Source organism: Alexandromys fortis, unplaced genomic scaffold (genome assembly GCF_014885135.2).
Source record: "Alexandromys fortis isolate MF-2015 unplaced genomic scaffold, M_Fortis_MF-2015_v1.1 scaffold_0, whole genome shotgun sequence".
In the NCBI taxonomy this organism is placed as follows: Eukaryota; Metazoa; Chordata; class Mammalia; order Rodentia; family Cricetidae; genus Alexandromys; species Alexandromys fortis.
In genome coordinates this window covers 30,661,174-30,684,265 of record NW_026067949.1, presented here as the reverse complement: position 1 = coordinate 30,684,265, position 23,092 = coordinate 30,661,174, and the positions used below count along the sequence as shown (strand labels likewise).

At 48.9% G+C, this 23,092-nt stretch overlaps 1 protein-coding gene across 5 annotated transcripts in view; it reads right to left on the bottom strand.

Annotated features, from left to right (window-relative positions):
* Pdgfra (platelet derived growth factor receptor alpha) overlaps positions 1–22,442 on the bottom strand; it is a 43,893-nt gene extending 21,451 nt beyond the window's left edge. The window contains exons 1-9 of one of the 5 annotated variants that reach the window (XM_050149990.1): positions 22,279–22,442; positions 12,534–12,594; positions 10,914–11,231; positions 6,852–7,112; positions 5,654–5,784; positions 4,042–4,213; positions 3,760–3,949; positions 2,035–2,150; positions 488–614 (exon numbers count right to left, since the gene is read on the bottom strand). In XM_050149990.1, the coding sequence (XP_050005947.1) occupies positions 488–614; positions 2,035–2,150; positions 3,760–3,949; positions 4,042–4,213; positions 5,654–5,784; positions 6,852–7,112; positions 10,914–11,231; positions 12,534–12,582 (1,364 nt within the window). In that variant the 5' untranslated portion in view covers positions 12,583–12,594; positions 22,279–22,442. Of the gene's footprint in view, positions 1–487; positions 615–2,034; positions 2,151–3,759; positions 3,950–4,041; positions 4,214–5,653; positions 5,785–6,851; positions 7,113–10,913; positions 11,232–12,533; positions 12,595–16,113; positions 16,138–18,535; positions 18,956–19,548; positions 19,653–21,118; positions 21,420–22,278 lie in introns of those variants that run through there. The other 4 variants (XM_050149994.1, XM_050149991.1, XM_050149993.1 and 1 more) reach the window with 4 other exon arrangements.
* Positions 22,443–23,092: the final 650 nt, after the last annotated feature.

The following is a 23,092-nucleotide window of genomic DNA, read 5'->3' as shown; positions in this document are numbered from 1 at the left end:
ATAGGGGACTAAAGAGATGGTTCTGTGGTTAGGAGCACTGGCTGTTCTTCCAGAGGACCTGGGTTCAATTCCCAGCACTCACATGGCAGCTCACAACTGTCTGTAACTCAAAGATCTGACACCCTCACACAGATATAAATGCAGGCAAAATACCAATGCACATAAAAGAAAAATAAATAAACTATTTTTAAAAAGAGAGAAATAGATAAACAAAAGGTATTAATAGGGAAAAATAAAGGCCCTCTGAAGACACACATTCATGGGTGTGTGCATACGTGTGCACGCACAGGCACACACACACATACACACAGATGGAATCTACTTTCAGAACCCTATGGTATAGTTTCTAAGTAATATAAGCTGTGGGCCAAGGAGGAATCATAAATACAAAAGGGGTCAACCAAAGAACTAAAATGCACTTGAGGTCCCTCATGTCATGAAAGAAACATTCTGAGCACACACGAATAGGGAGCTCTGGTTTCCATACTTCTTAATATCCTTGCAGATCATCCACTCGATGTCCGGGAGAGGTGTCCCTTCCGCTGTGCACCTCACAGTCTGTCCCCCACCAGAGCCATGGTGGTCATCCACAAGCTCCAGGATGGAGGCAGGAACTGCAAGAGGAAGGGAGAAGTCAGAGCTGCGCCATTCTTGCCCCTGGCCATGGAGGGACATCCCTCCAAGAAATGTTCCCACGAGTTCAGACATGATCCTGAAGGGTAATCTTACCCGTTGGGTAAGACAGAAAGAAACGCTGCAGCTCGAACAGACCTGCTCAGGTAATAGCTACTGCAGCGTGAGCCTCTGGGGGCTTTGTGCCTGGATGGTTTTAGGGCTGGACTGAGGGGAGGAAGAAGTGCCTCAGCTGGGAAGGGGAGGAGGACCCTCCAGCTATTTATGCACTGAGGATTTAACTAATAAATTTGACAAAAGCATCGAGTCAAGCAGACTTCACCCAAATGCACCCATGGGACATCACTAGATTTTAAAGATCCTTTCACCAACTTGTAGTCAAATAAGTTAGAGACAGGCAAATATTTGGCCAGAATGTATGTATGTACACTACATGCCTGTCTGGGGCCTATGGAGGACAAAGAGGATATTGGTCTGCCTGGAACCGGATGTAGACGTGGTTGTGAGCCACCATGTGGGTGCTGAGACCCAACCTCAGTCCTCTGCAAGAGCAGCAAGTGTTCTTTGCCTATGAGCAATCTCTCCAGCACCTTGACTTGTTTTTTAAAACATGGGGTTCCATCACCAAGTAATAATAATAAGCTGGAAAATATACATCTTTAATTTACTTTTACATGCTTGAATTTAAAGTAAATAATTTAAACTAAATAAATATTTTAAAATAAATATTAAAAACAGTAAACAAAAATTTAAACTAAATAATACATACTTTAATTTAAAATTTTTCCTCAGGACAATTTTTTTCTCTAAAAGATTTTTCGATTTCAAACATTTTCAGAAGTTGGGTCCTCATGAGATGTCTTAGGGAAGGCCTCAATCTAAGTATGTAATTCATTTATACCTTCATACACCCCTTATGTACACAACCAAGTGGTAATTTTAATTTTTTATTGACAATATTTTTATACGCCTGAATATTTTCTGACCTGTCATAAGATGTCAGGTCAGGATTTCCCACTTGTGACATCAGGTAAACACTCAGAAAGTTTCAGATTTAAGCCCCATGTGGAGGCAAATGTCTGGACTCTTAGCACTTGGGGAGGCTGAGGCAGGAGTAGCACTATTCCAGGGCTAGCCTGGGCTACATACTTAGCCCCTATCTTGCCTCCTTCCATGATAAAAAATAATGTCTCAGATTTCGGAGCATTTCCAACTTTTGGGTAAGAAATGCTCAAACCAGATCCGCATTGGCAGACGGCCCCTGACATGCGCCATGTCCTGTCCCCGCTGCCACCCCAGGTCTTGCTTTTCATAGCTTCAAGGCTATGAAGAGAAGAGTCAGGGTCTTTGGTGGATAGTCAGCCCCTGAGAAAGCGTGACCTTTACGTGACTTCTACATACCCAGAGTTGACAGCTCAAACGTGTAGCTCTTCACGTCGTCGTCATTTTGAACTATGATGGTGTAATGGCCGCTGTCTTCTTCCTTAGCCCTGATCAACTTTAATTTGCTTTGATATCTTAAGAGAAGAGAACTTTATTTTAATAAGCAGTAGCCAAATAAACACCAATTGTTCAAGCAATTGCAGTCTTAGAAATTTTATTTCAGGAAAAAAAAAGTCTCTTTTTTTCTTGTTAATGTCAGTGTCTTTTCTAGAATTCTTGATCTAGCTTCCACACACCAAAAGGCTCATTCATAACCAATAAAAAAAAACCAAGTATTTTGCGATAAGCCATCTCCAGGAGCTACCAATTCTGGCAAGACCTCATTTCTAAATGAAAATAAACAAGGCCTTCTTAAACGAAAACACTTAAGATGGCTCCGTTGGTAAAACTGCTTGTTGCTCCAGCCTGATGGCATGGATTCGATCCCCAGAACCTACGTCAAAAGATCAGGTGCAGAGATACCATCTACAACCCCAGCACTCCCGTGTGAGGTCGGAGGAGACAGGAGAATTGCCCCAAAGCTCTCAGGATAGCTAGCCTGGAATATTCAGCACAGTGACAGCACCCAGGAAAGAAAAGACCAAGGGCTGAAGGGTTCTCCAATCACATTAGCAAGCAGCTTTCCAAAACCACTCCCCCTGATACGTCTGCCTTCTTGCCAAAGCTCTTCATCACAGCCTGGGAGTCCTGCTCAGATGCACATGAAAAGTCAGCTGTGCCGGGTGACCGTCTCCCAGCACTTGCAAGCTGGGGCATGAGGGTCACTATGAGTTTGAGGCCAGGCATCACTACATAGCCAGACCCTATCCCAGGTAAGCAAATATTAATAATAATAACAACAAGCATAACTACTTTAAATGGTACACCTAGAACCCTAAAGGCTGTGACAATAACACAAGCATCTAGGACTGCCCGGGATAGGAACAACTGGAGAACCGCCATAAACAGGCTGTCCACGCATGCTTAAGCATTACTGAGGCATAAATGATGGTGATGAGGTGAGACAGGAGGATTGTTCAAAGTTTAAGGTCAGCTTTGGCTAGAGACCCTGCCTCAAACAAACAAAAGCTTTGCCCTCTGGCTCCTGGATTCTCCTCATAACTCGAAACTGAAGAGAAATTGGGGTCCCCGATGGTAGAGGGCTTGCCTAGCACGCAAAACACACAAGAGACCCAGGGCAGATAGACAGCATCAGGAGCAAGGGAAGGCAACACTGCTTAAGCAGTGACAGAACCTGCCAATCACCCAGGACCCAAATGACTCCATGACTTAAACTTAATCAGACTCCTTTTTTTTTTTTTTTTTTTTTTTTTTTTTTTTTTTTTTTTTTTTTTTTTTTTTGACAGGGTTTCTCTGTGTAGCTTTGAAGCCTGTCCTGGAACTCGCTCTGCAGACCAGGTCAGTCTCGAACTCACAGAGATCCGCCTGCCTCTGCCTCCCGAGTGCTGGGATTAAAGGCGTGCGCCACCACCGCCCGGCGAGTCCTTTCTTTCCATTTTACCTTATCTATGCATGTTCGTCAGGCCGTGAAGCTATCACTGAAGTGTGACAAAAGCGTGACTAACATGGGACTGTGAGCCTGACTTAGCTTAGATCTGGCAGGCTGACGTTCGGTCTGGGTGCCCCGGCACACGCCAACCTCTTTCTAAGAAGACAGAAGCGACCTTTGAAGGCTCTGTTTACCTTGTTTCCTGGCTCTTCTGCACGTCGGTGGTGATCTCGGTGAGATTCTCAATCAGAGTCGAGTTGTCCTTCAGCCAAGATATCCTGGGAGTGGGGTAGGCCTGCACCTCCACCACGAACTCTCTGACCTGATGCAAGTTGACGGTTTCCATCTGGCCGAAGGTGGGCCTGATCTCCACAAAACCTTTCTCTGGACAGGCAAGAGTTCCCATTACATCATAACCACTGCATACGGATCCCAAGCACAGTGAGCGACTGGTATGTAAGAAAACAGTATGGTACCGTGGACAGAAATGGTGACTTTCTTCATTTCTTTGACCTCCTTGGTGGCCTGCCGGGCAGCACATTCGTAATCACCGCTGTCTTTCACCGTGGCCTTGGGGACCGTCAAAGTGTACACCAGTTTGATGGATGGGAGTTTGATCTCCTCCAGCATGGTGATGCCCTTGTTTCTCTGCAGTGGCACACAAGAAAACTAAGGTTTGGAAAGCTCCTTCCAGAGTGAGCCCTAATATGACTCCTGAATGTAAGTGGGCTCATGGGTTCTGAGCGAGGTACACGCCCTGGGAGACTTGGCAATCGAGAGGGCAAGCCTAGTGGGAGCAGGGGTTACGTAGGATTTGCTGTACTTGGCAATTTTGCTCTAAAATGATAATAGGGGTGTGGTGGGTAGACCACAGCTCTAATCCAGCACGTGGGAAACTGAAGCAGCACTATTCCCCCGAGACAGAAGCCAGCCTGACCTACGTAGTAAGTTCTAGGCCAGCCTGGACTACAGAGTAAGCCCCAGAAAACCAAAAGACAAGCAAAAATGTAAAAAAAAAAATCGGGCTGGAGCTGGGCAGTGGTGGCGCACGCCTTTAATCCCAGTACTCGGGAGGCAGAGGCAGGTGGATCTCTGTGAGTTTCCGATCAGCCTGGTCTATAAGAGCTAGTTCCAGGACAGGCTCCAAAGCTACAGAGAAACCCTGTCTTGAAAAAAAAAAAAAGGGCTGGGGCAGTAGCTTAGCCATGAGTCACATGCTCAGTAGCTATGAGACTCTGGGTTCAGTCACCAACATTACATCTTTTTAAGATAAATAAATAAATAAATAAATAAATAAATAAATAAATAGAAGGATAGTTAATGATCTGATTAAACTGACTATATTATCCACTTGGGTGTGGCTAAAACAGACTAGGTACAAAAAGATCAGGGTACAGAAATTTACAACTCAAGAGAAGGGAGGAAAGAAAAATACATGTATGATACATATAATTGACACGTGGGTTTGTTTCCCATATAGAATTGTATGCGAGTATTTTGTTCCCTGGGAGGCCCCCATCCACAGTAATAAACACCACTTCTGTGTTGGGTTCCATATCTTCATACACCGCTCTTACATACTTGCAGCAGCCATCAGAATAAATGAGACTTTATGCAAAGCTCCAGCTAGACGGAAGGAATATGTTCTGGTATGCTGTTGCCCAGCTTGATGACTGCAGACCATAATAAATAGCACAAAATGCCTAGCAACACTATCAGAAGCCTCAAAACCCCAAGGCATCTGAGTCAACACAATAAAGATGCATGACTACCCCCACCATGAGCAAATATTTTAAGTCCAGGCATTTCTTGCTTTTCTAACATTTTAATTGTTGTGTTATAGTCATGGAACATTCCTGTTTGTTTCTGACTTCTCAAGGGGAGTCTGTACATTGTAACACCCTGGCCCTTTATGGCCATCTCAAAGTCTCCCCGATTGAGGAAAAAGTAAAGGCCCTGGAGTCAAATGTGCTTGCTGTCCAGTTGGAAGCTGAAGCCTGGAGAAGCTCGGGGAATATGCCCATTGGTGAGAAACATTTCAAGTCCTGCTGTGTTGGTCCCATGCACTCCGTACCCGGGGGTACCTACCACTTCTCCAGGGTAGGTCCACTGAAGGTCAACCACCTCATTGTTAAAGACAGCGCAGGTCACTACAATCGTTTCCCCTGACTTATACACGGTTTGGCGTGCTTCCATCTCCAGATTCAGTTCTGACGTTGCTACAGTGAAATGACAAAGGAAATCCGGCATAGTTAGGATCTCAGAGAAGACCTGTGGCTGAGTTCGGTTTCTTTAAAATGATTGAACATCATGGGTAAACTAGTGTGGTCAAGACAAATGCTGGAAAATCTAGGAAGCCTTGCCTTTTAGTCGTATCCAACTTGGGGTGTGGTTATAATATAGAAATATATATATTTATATATATAATATAATATAGAAAATAATAACCAGAGTAAAAGCTGGGCGGTGGAGGCGCAAGCCTTTAATCCCAGCACTTGGGAGGCAGAGGCAGACAGATCTCTGTGAGTTCGAGGCCAGCCTAGTCTAGAAGAGCTAGTTTCCAGGACAGGCACCAAAGCTACAGAGAAACCCTGTCTCAAAGAACACCCCCCCCCCAAAAAAAAAAAAGTAAAAATTAATCTCTTTTAACCAGAATACCACATGCCTGGGCATCTGGGATGGCTGCGCTCTTCCGGCCCCTTCAGGCCCTCTGTTCCTGGACTGCCCTCAGTTATTCTTAGCACCTCCCCAAAGCCCACCACAAAACAAGGTTGTGACAGTTTCTTGCTTCTGCCCCCACGTCTATGTAAAGACCTCCCTAAAATCTTCCACTCCAGCCCCCAACGTGCGATAGACTTTGCCAGTCTGACTCGCCCCTCACGTCAAAGGGAAAAAGGTTCACCCCTTTAACTACAGTCTTCCTTCAAAACTGCAATTACTTCATTCTTAAGTTACTGAAATCAATCTAGGCCTCCAACCCCCTGGGGTGGATGTTTATTTCTTTGGGCTCTGTAGTCAAGAATGTGAATCAAATAGTAAGAAGCTTATGCAAGAAAGAATTCCTTGCGGTATTTTCCATGGAGTATGCAAACTTACACGTATAAGCAAGTTCAGCCTGTGCTGACTTCTAAGCCTGTATTATTATAGCTACAGAGGTCAGGCACACTGTGTAGTGAAAGAGGAGTCTTAAATTCCTCAACGGGAACCAGGTCTCCACTGCCAGTGACACCCATCAAGCTGAAAAGCCTCCTTTGCCCGCTGCTCTCATTTAAAGAGGGGAAAGTACCTTTCAAAGCATAAACGTTGAATTCGCCGGTCTTGAACGTCCTCCCTCTGACGGTGGCCTCACAGATGTATGGCCCCACACTGAAGGTCCCGTTGAAACCCTGCCTGCTGTCGTAAGAGGCCAGCACCTGCCTACCATTATTGTGCAAAGTTACTTGTGTCTCCGGATCTGTGGTGCGGCAAGGGATGATGGCAGAATCGTCCTCTTCCACAATGACTAAAGAATCCGTCATCCCGAGAGGCACAAAGGCCATGTCTGGGTCTGCGATTGTAAGGAGAGAAAGAAGAATCTGTTAGAGTGTCATTTCTTTCTTATACACATATACAGAAAAGGTGTCCCAATGGCATTATCATCGTATTATTATTATTATTATTATTATTATTATTATTATTATTAGGATTGGTGGTGCTAGAGAAACAACTCAGAGGCTCACACAAGCTAGACAAGCGCTCTGCCACCGAATGACACCCCCAGCCTGGCATTACCCTTGCGAGGTAAGAATGCCACCTCAGCACAAACGTCTAAGAGTCATGCCACCAACATTAGTTATTTTGACCAGCCGAAGGTAACTTTAAAATCAAACAGCAATAACTAAATAGCAACAATGATAATTAGAAATACCATCCAGAAAGTCAAATCAAGTTTTTGAAAATTAAGGGACCGATTAGAATCCTTGTTTCTTTTATCTATACATATGTAATTTTGCTTTCTTGTTGTGTTGTGTTTTGTTTGAGATAAGGTACTGCTCTGCTTCCCATTCTGAACTGGAACATGTTAAATGAGCCAGAGTAGCCTTGCTGACCCTGCGTTCATGATCCCACCATCCTCCTGCCTCAGCTTTTCTAGTGCCGGATTATAGGTGTCTGCCACCTTGTCCCGCCATACTTCTTATCTGATGGACTGTTCTTAGAAACCCATACTGCCTATAGCTGGTATCACTGACAAGTAGCACAGATATCTGTCAAAAATAATCTCTCAAGAAATAAAAAAAAAAAAACCCAGGCTGTGGGGTGGGGTGGGATTCAGGGAGTGGGGCAAAGTATGCCCTTAGCCATCCAAAGACGCTGGGCTTCATCCCCAGTGTGGGGAATTCCACAGCCCGGGCCCTTCTTGGCAAAGTCTCCGGTTAGCAGCTGTGGTAAGAAGTGCAAAGTGTCAAGCACCAGCTGCCCAGCTTTATAACTGCCCAGGAGATGGTCACATGGGAGAACAACACAGGAGCCCATCGGGTGGAGGTGGGAACTGGAAAAAAAAAACCAGACTAGTTTAGGTAGACGGAAACCTCAGGAACCACTTTTAACAAGCCCACCGTCCGTTCTGTTCACAGCGTGGAGAAAGTCCTCCAGGACTGAAAAAACAAACAAACAAACAAAACAACAACAATAACAAAAAAACTAAAGGAACCAATGTGTTATTATTATCATTATTAAAGTTATTATATAGTTTTATCATCAATGTGTGGCATTAAACTGACATTCTATTTTTTTATTTTTTGTTTTTTTTCGAGACAGGGTTTCTCTGTAGCTTTAGAGCCTGACCTGGAACTAGCTCCTGTAGACCAGGCTGGTCTCAAACTCACAGAGATCCGCCTGCCTCTGCCTCCCGAGTGCTGGGATTAAAGGCGTGCGCCACCACGGCCCAGACTAAACTGACATTCTAAATCTATATCTGCTCTTTTCAAAAAAAAAAACTTTTCTCATTGTTAGGAAAGACATGCCAGGGCTAGAGGGATAACTTAGCAGGTAAACGCTTGCGAGGCAGATATAAGGACTAGAATTCGGATGTCCGGCACCCATGTGCACGCAGTGAAAGCAGGGTGGGTACAGCAGCCTGCCTGGAATCCCAAAGCTCTTTTCACTCCCCAGCAATGAACTGAAATTGCTATTTGTTTAGAGTTCCAAACTCTTGAACCTGCCAACAAAGAGTTCAAGTTCAGATAGATAGACTAATGTCCCTAAGGCTATGTGCATGACATATAGGGAACACTAGGGAACTTTTTTGTACAGTTGTCCATAGAGGTATCACTCACACACACACACACACACACACACACACACACACACACACACACACACAGATGGTTATAGGTCGGCAAAGGCTCCCAGCAAAGGCAAGGTGTGTGGTAGACAAATCCACCTGCCTCAGACTGTCAGCTAAGCCTGGGTTCTGGAGAAATCACCACCCTCCAACCACAGAGACTTAACTGTCTAAAGCCTAACCTGGTGGCCTCCTAACCTAAGGTCACATTCCCCAGCAAGGCTTCCTAGCAGTGACTGAGGTCCATGGGCAAGAAGGCCCACCCTGCCAGCACTGTAGTCCCTAGCTACCTGGTAGAGTCAAGCGGGACTATGTAGGACTCTCCCACTCCTTTCTGAGGCCTTATAAAATCCTTGCATAACTTCCCTCTTGGCATCTGTTTCTCGGCAGACACAAGATCCTATCATCAGCATGGAAATTCCCCTAAATGTTAATGACAAAACTCATCTAAAGCAAACACACATTTGTGTTAAATCTGAAGCTAAATTGCTGTTTGGAAACTACCCTACTGAACTGTAAGTATCCAAGGCAAGGCCTGCCTGTTGAGTTTGTCTCCTGCGCTAGGCATGGTGCCTGGTATTTTTTTTTTTCATTGACTGACCCAAATAAGATGACTAGGTTTGATTTTTTTGGCACCATACCAATAAAAGACATGCCATAGTACAGACTATTTTCAAAATGAAGAAAGCTCTGACGTGTTGACAGTAAATGCTTCTTTCTGGGCAGGATCCACAGCCTTCCACATCCTAGGAGGCCTCTGCCACTGACTTATATCCCCAGGCACGAATCTTTCCTTTTTTTTTTTGTGGGGGGGGAGGCTTTTCAAGACAGGGTTTCTTTCTCTGTACGTGGCTCTGGCTGTCCTGGAACTCACTCTGTAGACCAGGCTGGCCTCAAACTCAGATCCGTCTGCCTCTGCCTCCCAAACGTTGGGATTGATTAAAGGAATGAATGTACCACCACCACCACTTGATGAATCTTTCTTTTTTTAAAAAATGGCACTTGTTTATTTGTGTGCATGGGTATTTTAGCTGTAGGGGCATCACATGTGTGCAGTGCTTGTGGCAGCCAGGAGAGGGCGCTGGTCTCCTGGCATGGGAGGAACACTCTGCAAGAGCAGTGAGTGCTCCCAACACCCGAGCCATCTCTCCAAGCCTCCCATGGGTTGGCCTTGATTTGAAAGGGCAAAGGATCTTTATTTAATTTTATGTTTTGCTGGTTATAATTTGATAGTCTCAGTTGAGAGGTTGAGGTGGGAGGATTGTTTCAGTCTGGCAGTTTGAGGATATCCTGGGCAACATAGCAAGAACTCATCTCAAAAGCAACAACAAAACAGCTGAATATAGTCACACATGCCTATAACTCAGACTCAGGCGGTGAGACGAGAGGACAATAGTTTGGGGCCAGTTTGGACTACAAAGGAAACCCTATTTTTAAAAAAGGAGGAAAGAAAAAGACAAGCTAAGCATGGTAGCACATGCCTTTAATTCTAGCACTCAGAGGGCTGAAGCCAAAGGGTTGCTGTGAGCTGGGGGCTAGCCTGGACTACATAGTGTTCTAAGACAGCCAGAACTACACAGCAAGAGTTCCAAAAACCAAAATCAGATAAACAAACAAGCATAGGGCTAAGGAGATGGCTCAGTGAGGAAGAGCATTTGCTGGGCAAGTGTAAGGATCTGAGTTCAAATCCCTAACACTTATGTAAAAATCCATGCCCTCAGCCCTGCGGAAGGAGGAGGCAGGAGGTCAGCTTGGGTTTGCTGGCTGCCACCCTAGTCCAGCCTCAGTGAGAGAGGGAACAAGGTACCATGAGAGTGTGAGACACTAGTGTCTGCCTCTGGCTCATAGAGAAAAAGAGAAAGAGGGGGACAGTGAGCGGGAGAGAGAGGAGGAGGAGGGAGGGATGAAGGAAGGAAAATCTGAATTGCTCTGCAATACCCTGCAATAAACATTTATGAGATTTACATGTTTTATGACCCGTGACACAGTGACTCCGAGACAGGGCAGGAGAGCCCTGCGCCTCACCTGGCACATAGATGTAGATGTGCCGGCCTTCGATCTCGCTCTCCTCCGTCTGAGTGTGGTTGTAGTAGCAAGTGTACCATCCGGTGTGGGCCGCCGAGGCGTTGACCACTTCCAGCACCGTCACAAAGAGGCCGCTGTTATTCTCCTCGTTTCTGATTTCCACATTGGGGTCCTCTTCTTCAGACATGGGGTGCTGCCAGCTCACTTCACTCTCCCCGAAGCATCTCAGAGAAAAGGAGGAATTCAGCTGCACAACCTTCTCATTCTCGTTTGGGAGGATGGAGGGTAATAAGAGCTGGCAGAAGATGAGGCTCGGCCCTGTAAAAAGAGACAGCCTTTGAATAGGGTGAGCCAGAAAGGACGGCTTCGCCAGAGCACTGAGAGCGGCCACAGTGGCGGTAGCATGAACAACGACCATTTCTACGTGAAACCCAGTCTCTCTGGATGCCCATGAAAGGCCCCCCATTATGAGAGCCACCACATCTGCTGAGAGCAGCAAGTGTCCCCACGGCCTCAACAGCCCCACCCAACCCCCCAGATTCACCCCTCCAAACACTCAAATGAATAAAGGATGCCTGATTCCAATTCCGTATTTCACACTTTTATGTGTGACAGTAAAATATCCCAGTGTGGGCGGAGCTCAAGCGCATATGGCTGCTTTATCATGCATAATGCCCCGCAGAAGGTTTCCTTGGTTAAAAAAAAAAAAAAAAAAGACAAAAGTGGGCAGGAGATGTGAGAAGAGGGGCAGAGAGATAGAGCAGACAGCGCACAGAGGAAGAGCTCCGGGCTCTCTCCAGAATCACACATCTTCCCGCACTGCCGTCTTCTGGCACGCCATCTCCCCGTAATGATTTCCAAAAGCCGAGGCAGGAAAGCATGAGTTTAAATCCACAAATAAGAAATAAAACCCGGGGACGGAGGGGGGGGTGATGAAATTCATCTCCAAGCTTCGAGTTTCAGTCTAGCGTCCCTCGGCTATGGAGTGAAAGGAGAACCATTGTGGCTCAATTATTCACTAATGGTCTCCAGTTTCCCTGGGCGCCTAACCGTAGGGTAATATGGCCACCCATAAACATGTGGACGATCTAACCAGTGCAGGCGAGTGCTCTACCACTGAGTGTCTCCCTCGCTCTCTTTTGACTTTTTTTTTTTTAAGGAAGGGTCTCACTGTGTAGCCCTGGCTGGCCTTGAATTTTATGATCTTCCTCCTACAGCCTCCAAGTAGCTGGGATTACAGGCACAAGTCACAACACTTGGTGAAAGATTACCCAAGTCTTTATTCCATTTGAGCATGCTCGAATTGATCAGATACTTCTTTACTGCAAGCCCATCCCGGGGAGGGGAAGAGAGTGGTGGGCAAATACAGAAAACATTTCAATGCCAAGAATATTCACAACCCTCAGACCCCTTACAGGAAGCACTTGTTTCGAAATGGAATTAGTGCCACTCAGCGAAGGGCCCCAAAGGTTCTTGGTCACCCCCAGAGGGCTGTTTCTTTCTTCTCAGCCTCTTTGGGCCTATGTGTGGATGAAGAGGACCACGGAGCTCAGAAAATCAGCATTAACTTCCCTGGGACAGTGAGTGAAAGAGGACCAGGATGTTTGTGAGGCTACATACCTGTGAGGAGACAACTGAGGACCAGGAAGGCCTGGTGGGAGGTCCCCATAGCTCCTGAGAACTGCAAAAGACAAAAGCCCACAGAAACAACATTAGTCAAATGGAAAGCCACCGTTAAGCCAGGTTCTCCCGCAATGGGAAGCCTTAAAGGTACCATTTCAGCAGAAGCATGTCCTAGCTTAAGGTTAACAGCTAATGCAGGAAGACGGCTAGGAGTAAAGTACCAAAGAGCCTGGCAGAGTCTCAAAGTTGTGCCAGGGTCTGGAAACACTGTCTCAAATAAAGAGGGGGGGGTGCTATGGGCTTTCCCAGCATCTAAGGGGGGGAATTTCTTCTACCCACAGGCTGCCTCTTGCTTCACGTCATGGTTCATAGGGGTTTGATTCTTTCAACAATCAGAAAAGTTTTCAGACTGGAACAAATAACTGGACAGTAAAATGTGGTTTCAGGGCAGACTAACCCACATAGCTTCGACGTGGTCTCCATGACACAAAGGTGTGCAAGAATCTGGGCATGCAAGAGTCTGTGTTCCTGTGGAACCTGGACATACGGCCAGGCTTTTAGAAGCTTGGAAAGGAAGGCACACAAATGAAGGACCACTAAAGAGAACGGAGGAGAGGCCTGGCACGCTTGAGGAACACCTTTAATTCCATCACTGGGGGAGACTTGAAGAGCATCACTCACTGTCACCGTAAGAACGCAGTGTCTGTGCAGACCAAGTTCTGGGGAATAGGAACCTCCTTCCTAGAAATTTCTCTACAAGGTCCTCGACAGAGGGAGACTTCCGTCTGCCCCTCACAGTTTCTTGCTACGAGGCACAAAGGTTTAGCAAGTGATCCAAAGTCACACAGCCAGGGGCAGATGAGTGAATGTATGACTATATGCATGTATATACATATTCATCTGTACACATACATATTCATGCATGTGCATGTGTGTACAGGTGTGTGTGGAAGCCAGAGGCTGATGTCAGATATATCCCTCAATCGTGCTATGCTGCTTTTATTTATTTATTTATTTTTTTTGAGACAAGCACTCTGGCTGAATCTGGAGCTCACCAATTTTGGTTGACCAACAGGCCAGCACTTCCCAGGGATCTGGAAAGGTCAGTCTTTGGGTGCCCACTCTTTCCCAACACAGCCTGCCCCTGACCCCTCTCCTCTGCATGCCACTATTAGAAAACCTAATTGCAAGGTTGGGAACCAAATGCACTTTTGCGTCGGGCCTAATGGTCTCTGAGGATCTTGGCAGGTGCTGGAGGATGTAGGGTTTCCAAACTGCTGTGGTGACAGTCACGGGGGGGGGGGGGGGGGGGGGGGGGGGGGGGGGGGGGGGGGGGGGGGGGGGGGGGGGGGGGGGGGGGGGGGGGGGGGAGCGCACAGCCAGGGCTGGTTGCCTGATTTACCACAATTAGCAGTAAGGGCCTGTGTGTTTGTACACACCAATATCAACCTCCCGCCGCCAATAGTACAGTTGGCCAGCTTCAAAGCGGCTCCCAGCGCCAGCTTGCCGGCTAGGGCTCTATCACATTTGCATGGCATCCTGCAGTTCTCCCGGGAGGTTTCCCAGCCATGGATCCTTCCAGCCCCACTAAGTTCAAGAGAAGGACTCAGCGCACTGAAAGAGCAAGCTCTGAGAACATTCTGCCCCAGCGAGGCTCCAGCAAATTTCCTCCTGTGTGTCCAGATACGGGGTGCGCTTGCTGCCAGGGTCGATGATTTGCTGGCGTACAAAGAGGGCAATGAAAACAGGGCCTCTGAGAGGGTGATAGCGACGCAAATAGTGGACATTCACGTGTGTTTGCTGGAGATTTCAAACTTCCGTCTCTGATAACAGCCATTCCCTGGCAAGGAAAGCCGGGGGTATTTATGAAGTTGTGAGCCGTTACTCTTCTGCTACCCAGACGATCTAGCCATGAGTAACTGTAGCACGGCGGCCCCACAGTGAGAAACAGAGACCCGCGTGGGAGAGAGAGACTCCCTGCCCGACTCCCCGTGCTTGCTGCCCATACTTTAGAGCTCAGGAAATCTTGGCTTTACGGGTCTTCCCCCGCCGCAAGTGCCATTCCCTCACAGCCCCCAGTCTGGAACATCCACAGGTCAGACATACAGATAGAAGTAACTGCGACTGCAGAATCTGAGGCCCATAGCACTGTGGGTCACAGTGCAGTGGGGATTAACACTTCTGCAGGAAAGAATAACAGATTTGGGGGGTGGGGTAAGGCTTTGGGTTTTGTTTTGTTGTTATTTGTTTTTTGTTTGGTTGGTTTGGTTTGGTTTTTCGAGACAGGGTTTCTCTGTAGCTTTGGAGCCTGTTTTGGAATTCACTCTGTAGACCAGGCTGGCCTCGAACTCACAGAGATCCACCTGTCTCTGCCTCTCCAGTGCTGGGATTAAAGATGAGTACCACCACTGCCTGGTTTGTTTTGGTTTTGAGACAGGGTTTCTCTGTGTAGCTCTGGCTTTCCTGAAACTCACTCTGTAGACCAGACTGGCCTCGAACTCAGAGATCCACCTGCCTCTGCCTCTCCAGTGATGGGGTTAAAGACGTGAGCCACCATCGCCCAGCTGGAGTAACAGATTTCTTTAAGAAAGAAAATCATTAATGGGACAGGTGATATGTTCAACTCTCAAGCCTGTTGGTCTGAGTTAGACGAGACCCCAGAGGTGGAAAGGGAGAGACCCACAAATTGCCCTCTGGCCTCCACATGTGGAATGTGACCCAAACAGAAATAATAAATATAGAAATGTATTTTTAAAATAAATAATGTATTAGTGGGGCAGAGTGATATAGAGAATGAGGATCCAGAGTTCAAGGCTAGCTTTGGCTATAAGAGACTTTATCACAAATAAATAAACAGATAAATATCGCTTCTTTCTCCCACGTCATTCCACGTTGGGACTTCGGTCTCCAGCCTCCATATTCAGAGCTCGACAGCGTGTCGCAGTTGGAGAAACAAGCCAGAGTATGAAACTGCAACCATAACCTCTCGGGGAGGTGCCGTGATTCACCTCCAGCCTGTTAGTCTCATTCCTTCTCAGAAGACGTGACGTATCACATCTCACTTCTGATCCCAGCTGTCACTCCATCAACCCTCTGAACTTTGGTCTTAGCTCTAAGTTAAAACCATCCTTCCCTGGCTTGCCTGTTTGCCTCCCTGTGTCCTAAGAGGACCAACGTATATAGTTTCATTTCAAATGCTTGGATGCGTACTTTGACTCGCTGCAGACTCCTAAGATGTATCAGATGATGCCAGCCATAACTTCTAACTCCTCCTTACTGGAGGCCCCACAATGGTATCTTCTGCCCAGTGGGGAGGGGGATGTGAACCTCTCGCTGGTATCACTGTGACAATTCTGCAACATTAACTAATTAATGCATACAGTCCTAAAATACAGAAGCAAACCTGATTGCAACCACTGTCTCAGCCCACGCCTTTCCCCTCTCTTCCTCTCTAGTTCTCCAGCGCACACAAAGCCAGGTTGACCTTGAACTCATGACCCTCCTGCTTCAGGCTGGCACCACTACACACAGTCATCCCACTGCAAACAAGAATGAAAATTACTGAAGTTTCTCTTACCGGAGACCACGGGAGAAGCTGCAAAGTAAACAGGCTGCAGGTAATTCAAAAGCCTTTCTTCCAGAAGTGCTGCTGCCCCTTGCCCTGAGGCTGGAGCCAACTTCCCCGACACCAAGGGTATGAGGCTTGGATTCCACCGCACAGCCACTGGACACTGAAACCCACCCCACCCTGTCCCAATTAAAGACCACTGGGGACTCTCAGCCCCAAAGCCGCCGGGGATCTTCAAGACTCGGGTTTCTGAGGCGTGGCTCATTTCGGCTCTAAGTTAATTCTAACTACGAAAATAACACATCTCGTTGTTTTGTCTTTTCCTCTCCCTCTTTACTCAGTCTCAGAACTTCAGCTCAGGCAGCTTAAGTATGGGTCTTCACTGATGGCAACTTCTGGGTTTTCTAGCCCGAAGTATAGCTCCCGGGACCTGCGCCCCGCCCAGGTCTAGGGTGTATTTGGTCTGCCAGAGCGCACTGTTTGTTAGATATTCCGAGAGGGGAAGAAGTTGGGACTCTTTCCCACAAGCATTTTAAGGGACAGCCTGAGTTCATAAACCTTTCTGGGTTTTCGGCACTAGCTGTGTAACTATGAGAGAATAAAGAATCACTTCCTTCAAACTATTGCTAAGTGAATAGAACAGTTTGGTCACTGACTTTAAATCACCAAGCCCACATACTAGGTTTGTGGAAGGTAAAAACCCTGCTACCTCTCTACAGATCTGTTCCGTAAACACTGTTCAATATATTAGTATAAAAAATTAACAATTAGAGCTGGGCATGGTGGCCCAAGACTTTAAACCCCAGCGCTCGGGAGGCAGAGGCAGATGGATCTCTGTAGACCAACCTGATCTACAGAGCAAGTTCCAGGACAGCCAAAGCTACACAGAGAAACCCTGTCTGAAAAACCAAACCAACCAGACAAAGATTAACAGTGAAGCCTTGGAGCTGCTCAGAGGTACAGTGCTCACCTAGCATTTGACGGGACTGAATGTCCTCTCCAGACCTGCCTCCCCCACCACACACAGGTTAAGTTGGAAACTACACAAACGCCTGGAAAAGAATATCTGTTCTTCCAGCGATGGTTGCAGATTCATAGGAGAGGCAAATTAGTAAAATCATCTTCGCGCTCCTCAAGAACAAAAGGGATACTGGGTAAAGTCACTGGCTGATCTCTGGGTTCAATTCCCAGCACTCACTTGGCCGATCAGACCCCAAGACACCCTCTTCCGGCCTCAGAAAGCACCAAGTATGCATATACCCTAACACTGAAAATAAAATTTAAAAGAGAGATGGAAACAGAGGGAGGAAGAGGGAAGGAGGGAGAAAGGGAGGGAAGGGGGAGGAGAAGGGGGGAGGGGGAGAGAGAGAAAGAGAGAGAGAGAGAGAGAGAGAGAGAGAGAGAGAGAGAGAGAGAGAGAGAGAGAGAGAGAGAGAGATTGGAATTTGCCAATTTGGAGTTTGCCAAGCCAAATTAGAGGTATAGGCAGTTCTTCAGAGTGGACAGCAGATGGCAGTGTTGTTTCAAGAACCAGCATCCTGACGTTTACTGAGGTGCAGACGCCATTGAAACCAATTCGGACCAAAAATGTTCCAACTTTTACAATCTCTTAGGTTGCACTTTTAGGTTTCGTGATGACTTGCAGTTAAACTCCGAAGCATGAAAGCAGAAATAACAAAACTGTCGCCTAAAATGCTTAAATTCCCTTAAGGATCCCAAGAGAATTCAGTAAGGGACAAGCATAATGGCCAGCATCACTTCACCATCAGCATTATTATCATCACCATTGCCCAGAGAGGGACCAAAAGTCAGCCGCGCGGTGGGAATCGGGAAGAGAGAGCTAGTGACCCGGCCGCAAAGACTTAGCAGAACTGGCCACTTGGGTTTAGGGGAAACAACGCTCGTTGCTTTTCCACCCCACATGAAGGGCACCTGGACGGTGCCAAGAGACGCCTTTCCTTAGCGTCCCATTGTCACTGCTCAGAAACCCACCCCCGCGGGGTCCCTGAAGCTTGGCTGCTTAGAAACAACTGTTCCCTTCCTCAGTAACGCAGGGTCGTAAAACAAACATCAACAGGCCTGGACGCACAAGCAACGTCTGCCCTCCAAAATAGTGCTAGGTTGGAAATCGTGTCCTTCCGCGCCTCCCCCCCCCCCATTCCCCACCACTTCTGCTAAATTATGACGCCCCAATTCTGCAGCTCAAACTCGGACCCTTAGCCCATCCTCGCCTCCCCCCACCCCCCAGTGCCTCTGCGCCCACGTAGTGCTTGCAGGGAGACTCAAGAGCGACCCAGGTAACCCCAAACTCTGGTGCACTGGGCTCCCGGTTCCAAGCTCCGGGGCCCGCGACTCCGACCGCCCAAGGCTGGTGGGACAGGGGTTGCTCTGCGGGAGCCACTAGAGGGCGCGGCAGCCTAGCGAATCTTACCCGCTGTCTCCGCCGCCGCCCACAGCTCAGGATCGCGGTCCCCAACAGCGCAGCGCTCAGCGCGCCTACTTCTCCGGGTGGTTCCGCGCTGGCAGGCTCCAGATCGACAACACGCGCGCGCGCGCGCGCACACACACACACACACACACACACACACACACACACACACTCAACACACACACACAGACGCACGAACGAACGCACGCACACCGAACGCCCTGGCAACCTTTGCCTCACTCAAGCTCTCCGCCAACAAGATCACCACCAGACAGGAGGAGACGCAGATCTGCTCCGAGATCCAAAACCCCTGGTTCGCCGAGCTTAGGCCTCCGGAGGCCGCCGCACCCCAGCCTCTAAACTCAGCGTTTGCATTGTTTTCAACTGCGACCTGGGAGGACGCTGGGCAGGGAGGAGGGAGAGGAGCCCCAGGTTTAGGGTTACAGGCGAGCTACAGCGCCTCCTATAGGCCAGAGTCAACGTCGCCCGCAGCCGCCTGCGCCGAAGGCTGGACTAACCCTCTGTTGAATTTGGTTTTGAGTGCCCACCTTGCCCCTTTGTTGCCCTGTCCCTGGGCACCCCAGCTCCCCTTCGTGTCTCTAGTTTCTCTTCCTCCCTGAAGGAAGGGAGTTGGATTAGAAGGCCTGGGACTGGACTCCCCAAGACCGAGACTTTCTTTAATCTCCCTCCTACCATCTAATTTCCCAACTCGTATTAGTAGTTCACCCCTCAGTTTAAAACAAAAGAAAAAGACACTGAACCACTACAGCAAACTAACAGGCACGGGTCGGGCCAGGGATCAGAATGCGGTCCCGAAAAGCTGCTTGCCCCAGCCCTGCATTCACCCAGCAAGAGCCTCTCCACCTCTCTTCCCAAGGCCGATGCCTCCGGCCAACCAAACAGTCGCGGCCCGACTGTCGCTAAGCCTCACCTTTGAGTCACCTATCCAACTTTTCAGCCCTTCGTCTAGAATTGCCACTTTCCCGTCAGCTACCTTTAACCTGATCACAACTCACTTAAGTCCAGAGGGGCCCCACCCTTCGAGGTCGGCAGGCAGAAAGCTGGTCACCAGGTCCCCTGGTCGCGAGCAGCCTAAGTCCCATCCGCAGGAGGCAGAAATCCCGCCCGCCTCGGCGCCTGACGCGTTTGCAGCTGGAAGCTCAGCCCGAAGCCCCTCCCCCTGCATCTCTCTCTAGCTGGCGTCTGAGGAATAAAGTTGAAGCCCCTGAGCTCAGAACTGGGAAACCGTGCTCTGAATCCCTGCGGGTCTCCAGACTAGAGCAAAAGTAGGGAACAGTGACTAGAACTAGGGGTGGAGTTGGGCTGTGTTCGCTACCCTCTCTTTGGCGAGCTAAGTAAGTCCAGCTGTACTAGAGTCAATCCAAAAACAGGACCTTAGCAAGAGTTCTGAAGCAGGAACCGACCACGGCGACAAACTGGTGTGGCAAAGGCACACGCGCACGGGAACGCGCGCGCGCAGACACACACACACACTCCTGTTGGGGAGTCGAAGGAGTCCTGATCAAGAGGAGTGTGGAAAGGAAGAGGCTGAAAGGGAGGAGGAGAAGGGAAGCCCGGGTTCGGGGAAACCAGACCACAAGGGAGGTTATGTAAAAGCCACCGACCGCCAGGGCGACTGCAGAAGAACGCACTCCGAGGAGCGCCCCCCCCCACCCGCCCTCGCGCCTCTTTTTGCAACTTTGGGTGTTACATCTGGTGGTGTGCAGCCGAGGACCATAGTGTGGGTTTACACTAGCGGCCTCCTCCGGCTCCAAAAGGCTGCCTAGTCAGATCCGAAGCCATCCAGGAGAAGCAAGTCAGTCCAAAACATTGAGCAATTCCGCCACGAAGCCAAAAAACCGTTTCCCACACCGACCAGCCTAGGGCTTTTCTGGATTGCTCTGTCCGACGCTGGGCAACCCAGACATAATAAGGGCCACTCACGCCCCCTCCCCAGTTAAGGCTTCCTACACACATCCTCGGGGATGGACCTAGTGACAACCTCTTCCAGGCACTTTCCTTACATCCTGAGGTCTTAGCAGGACTGGGAGCTCTTAGTGCGGGTCCTGAACACTGAGGTAAAACCGATCCTTTGTAGACAATGAGGCCAGCACTTTCCTTCTGGCCAAGACCAGTCGCCAAATCACTGGCAACTCCTGCACACCTGGCCGCAAGGCTCTGGCTTGGTCCTGCTGCAGACTGGGGCCGAGCCATACTGCCTTGCTCTGGAGACTGGCCCACACCCTTTCCAAACAGAAAGAATCGCCGATCCCACCGAGGAGGTTTCCAAGCCAAGCGGACATTGCCTGCTTCCCCGGCAGTGCCAGAGTTTGGGGAGAGTTAATCTCACGTGTGTAAACCGATTTCCACGGGGATGAACGGTGAAGGACGGAGGGCTGCTTGGAGACCGCTCCTAAACCTTCCAGGATAGTGAGCATTCGGAAGCAAGGAAAGGGGACACCGGAGGGGTTGCACTCAGGCGGCCAGTGCGGTGCAAGCGTCATCCGGGCCCGGCACAGAAGCACCCAGGTTCCAGTACCCGTAGGTAGGAAGCGAGGATGGTTAGCTTCTCGCCTCTCTGCTTACCTGAACTCACGACTGTCCTTTCAGAGTTGTCCCTAACTTCTTCCCCAGAAAAACAGCCCCTAGCCGAAGATCTCGCCTCTGGACTGCCTGCGGCCAGGACTAAGCAACAGCCCGGCCCCCTACCCCTGCAGAAAAGACTCCACCGAAGACGCGAGCATGGGGGTGGGGACTACTGAGCACAATGAGGGCCCCTCGGAGAGCAGTTCGAAATTCCTCAAATCCCAGTTGCTGGAATGCGAGGCCAGAACGACTTCTTCACTCGGGGCCAAATGTGTTTGTCATTATTCCAGATAGCTCGTCAGCGCCGCCGCCAGCGTCGCCGGGGTGAGAGGCGCGCGGTCCGAGCGCACTGCAGATCCCGCCCGCGGCTTCCAGCACCCAAGTGACTGGGCCCGAACGCTCCGGGGCCCTGGGAGTCGTCACCCTTCACCCGCAAGCCCTTCGGCTGGTCCGGCTGCTGCCACCCGGCGTGCAAGTCTGGCGGCAGCTCTCTCCAGCAGCAGTGCCGTCCAGTAATTACGAGGGATCGGCTGGCGCCGTGTGTACCCGGCCGGCATCCGAGGTCCGTCCTCCTCCTCCTCCAGCCGAACCCTTCACACCTCCCTTTCTCCTAGTCCTTTCCCGCGCCCCACTCGGCGCCCCTCTCTCCCACACCTCTCCTGGCGGCCCCCACCCCAGGCTCCGAGCCACACCAACCGCTACAGTGCAGTCCCGCCAAACCGCGGGCGACGAATGAAAATAGTCATTAAAAACCTGTCCTCTCCCAGGACCCACTGCCAAGAGGCCAAACACCGCTACTTCCACCCCCAATGTTACTTGGTTTTCGTCCCAGTATGCACGATGCCACCCCCACCCCGAAGGAAAAACCTCAAAAATGTAAGACTAACAATTTGGGGGGGGGGAGCTATAGGATTGTTAGAAAACATTGCTTTTAAAAATAGGTCTGGAAAAAAAAATTTTTTAGTCCTTGGACTAACTCTCTGGTTACCCTAACCCCAGTGAAGTTTATTCAGAATAAATTACTTTCTGGACACACTACTGGAATTCAGCTACTTTTTCCTCTCGTTGCCCAAATTTTGGAATTACTTCGCTACTTCCAGCCCCAAGATATGATCAGGGACTTCCTTTAGAAACAAAAGTCACTTTTCCCTCTCCCTTACCTTCTCCTTCTATGTCAATTCGCAAGGAAAATCCTATATACGGAGTAAAAAAGTAAGCCCAAGCTTCCAATGCGCTCCTGCAGCTCGCCTGTTTGTTTCTCTCCCTCAAGCCCCAACAGTAATGGGCTCAGAACCCGCATTTTGTAATTGATTCAATGTTATAGTCCATCCTCCTAAAACTAATCATTTGCTCAAAGTAAATAGCTGTCAGGAAATGAAGTCCCCCCCCCCTTGGCCTCTTCAAAATAAAAGTTTCCCTCCGACTCCTTGCTCTCTGAATCTCTCCGACTTCAGATCTCTCCTTTGCTTTTTGCTCTTATGCAATCAGGGGGTCCAGTCCCAACCCCCAGACTTCAACAACAACTGGGGGGGCGGGGAGAAGCAAACCAGATGGGGTGGGGGTGGCTGAAGGGGGAGGTGTTGACGTTCTGCCGGGAAAGGGGTTTCATGAAACTACAAACAGCCTTCATCTCCAAAATGAGTTGGTTTTCCAACTGGGGGGATATTTTCCTGGGCTGCTATTGTTTTGTATTCTCCTCGAACAGAAAATACACGTAAAATTGCTGCTAACTTCCAAAACGAATATAAATCTGGAATGCAAAACTTCCCTTCTGTAGGTACTCCGGGCCCAGCTAGAAATATGGCCCTGGGGAGAAATCCTAACGCCGTTGCGTCGTTTTGAACTGGGGGTCTTAAGGGAAAGTGCCGTGTAGTTGCTAATCCTTTAATGGGATTAGGAAACGGCGGCGTCTAATAGGAAGATGATGGGTTTTGAAAGACAGGAGTATGAGATGTTGTGCAAATAACGGTTGTT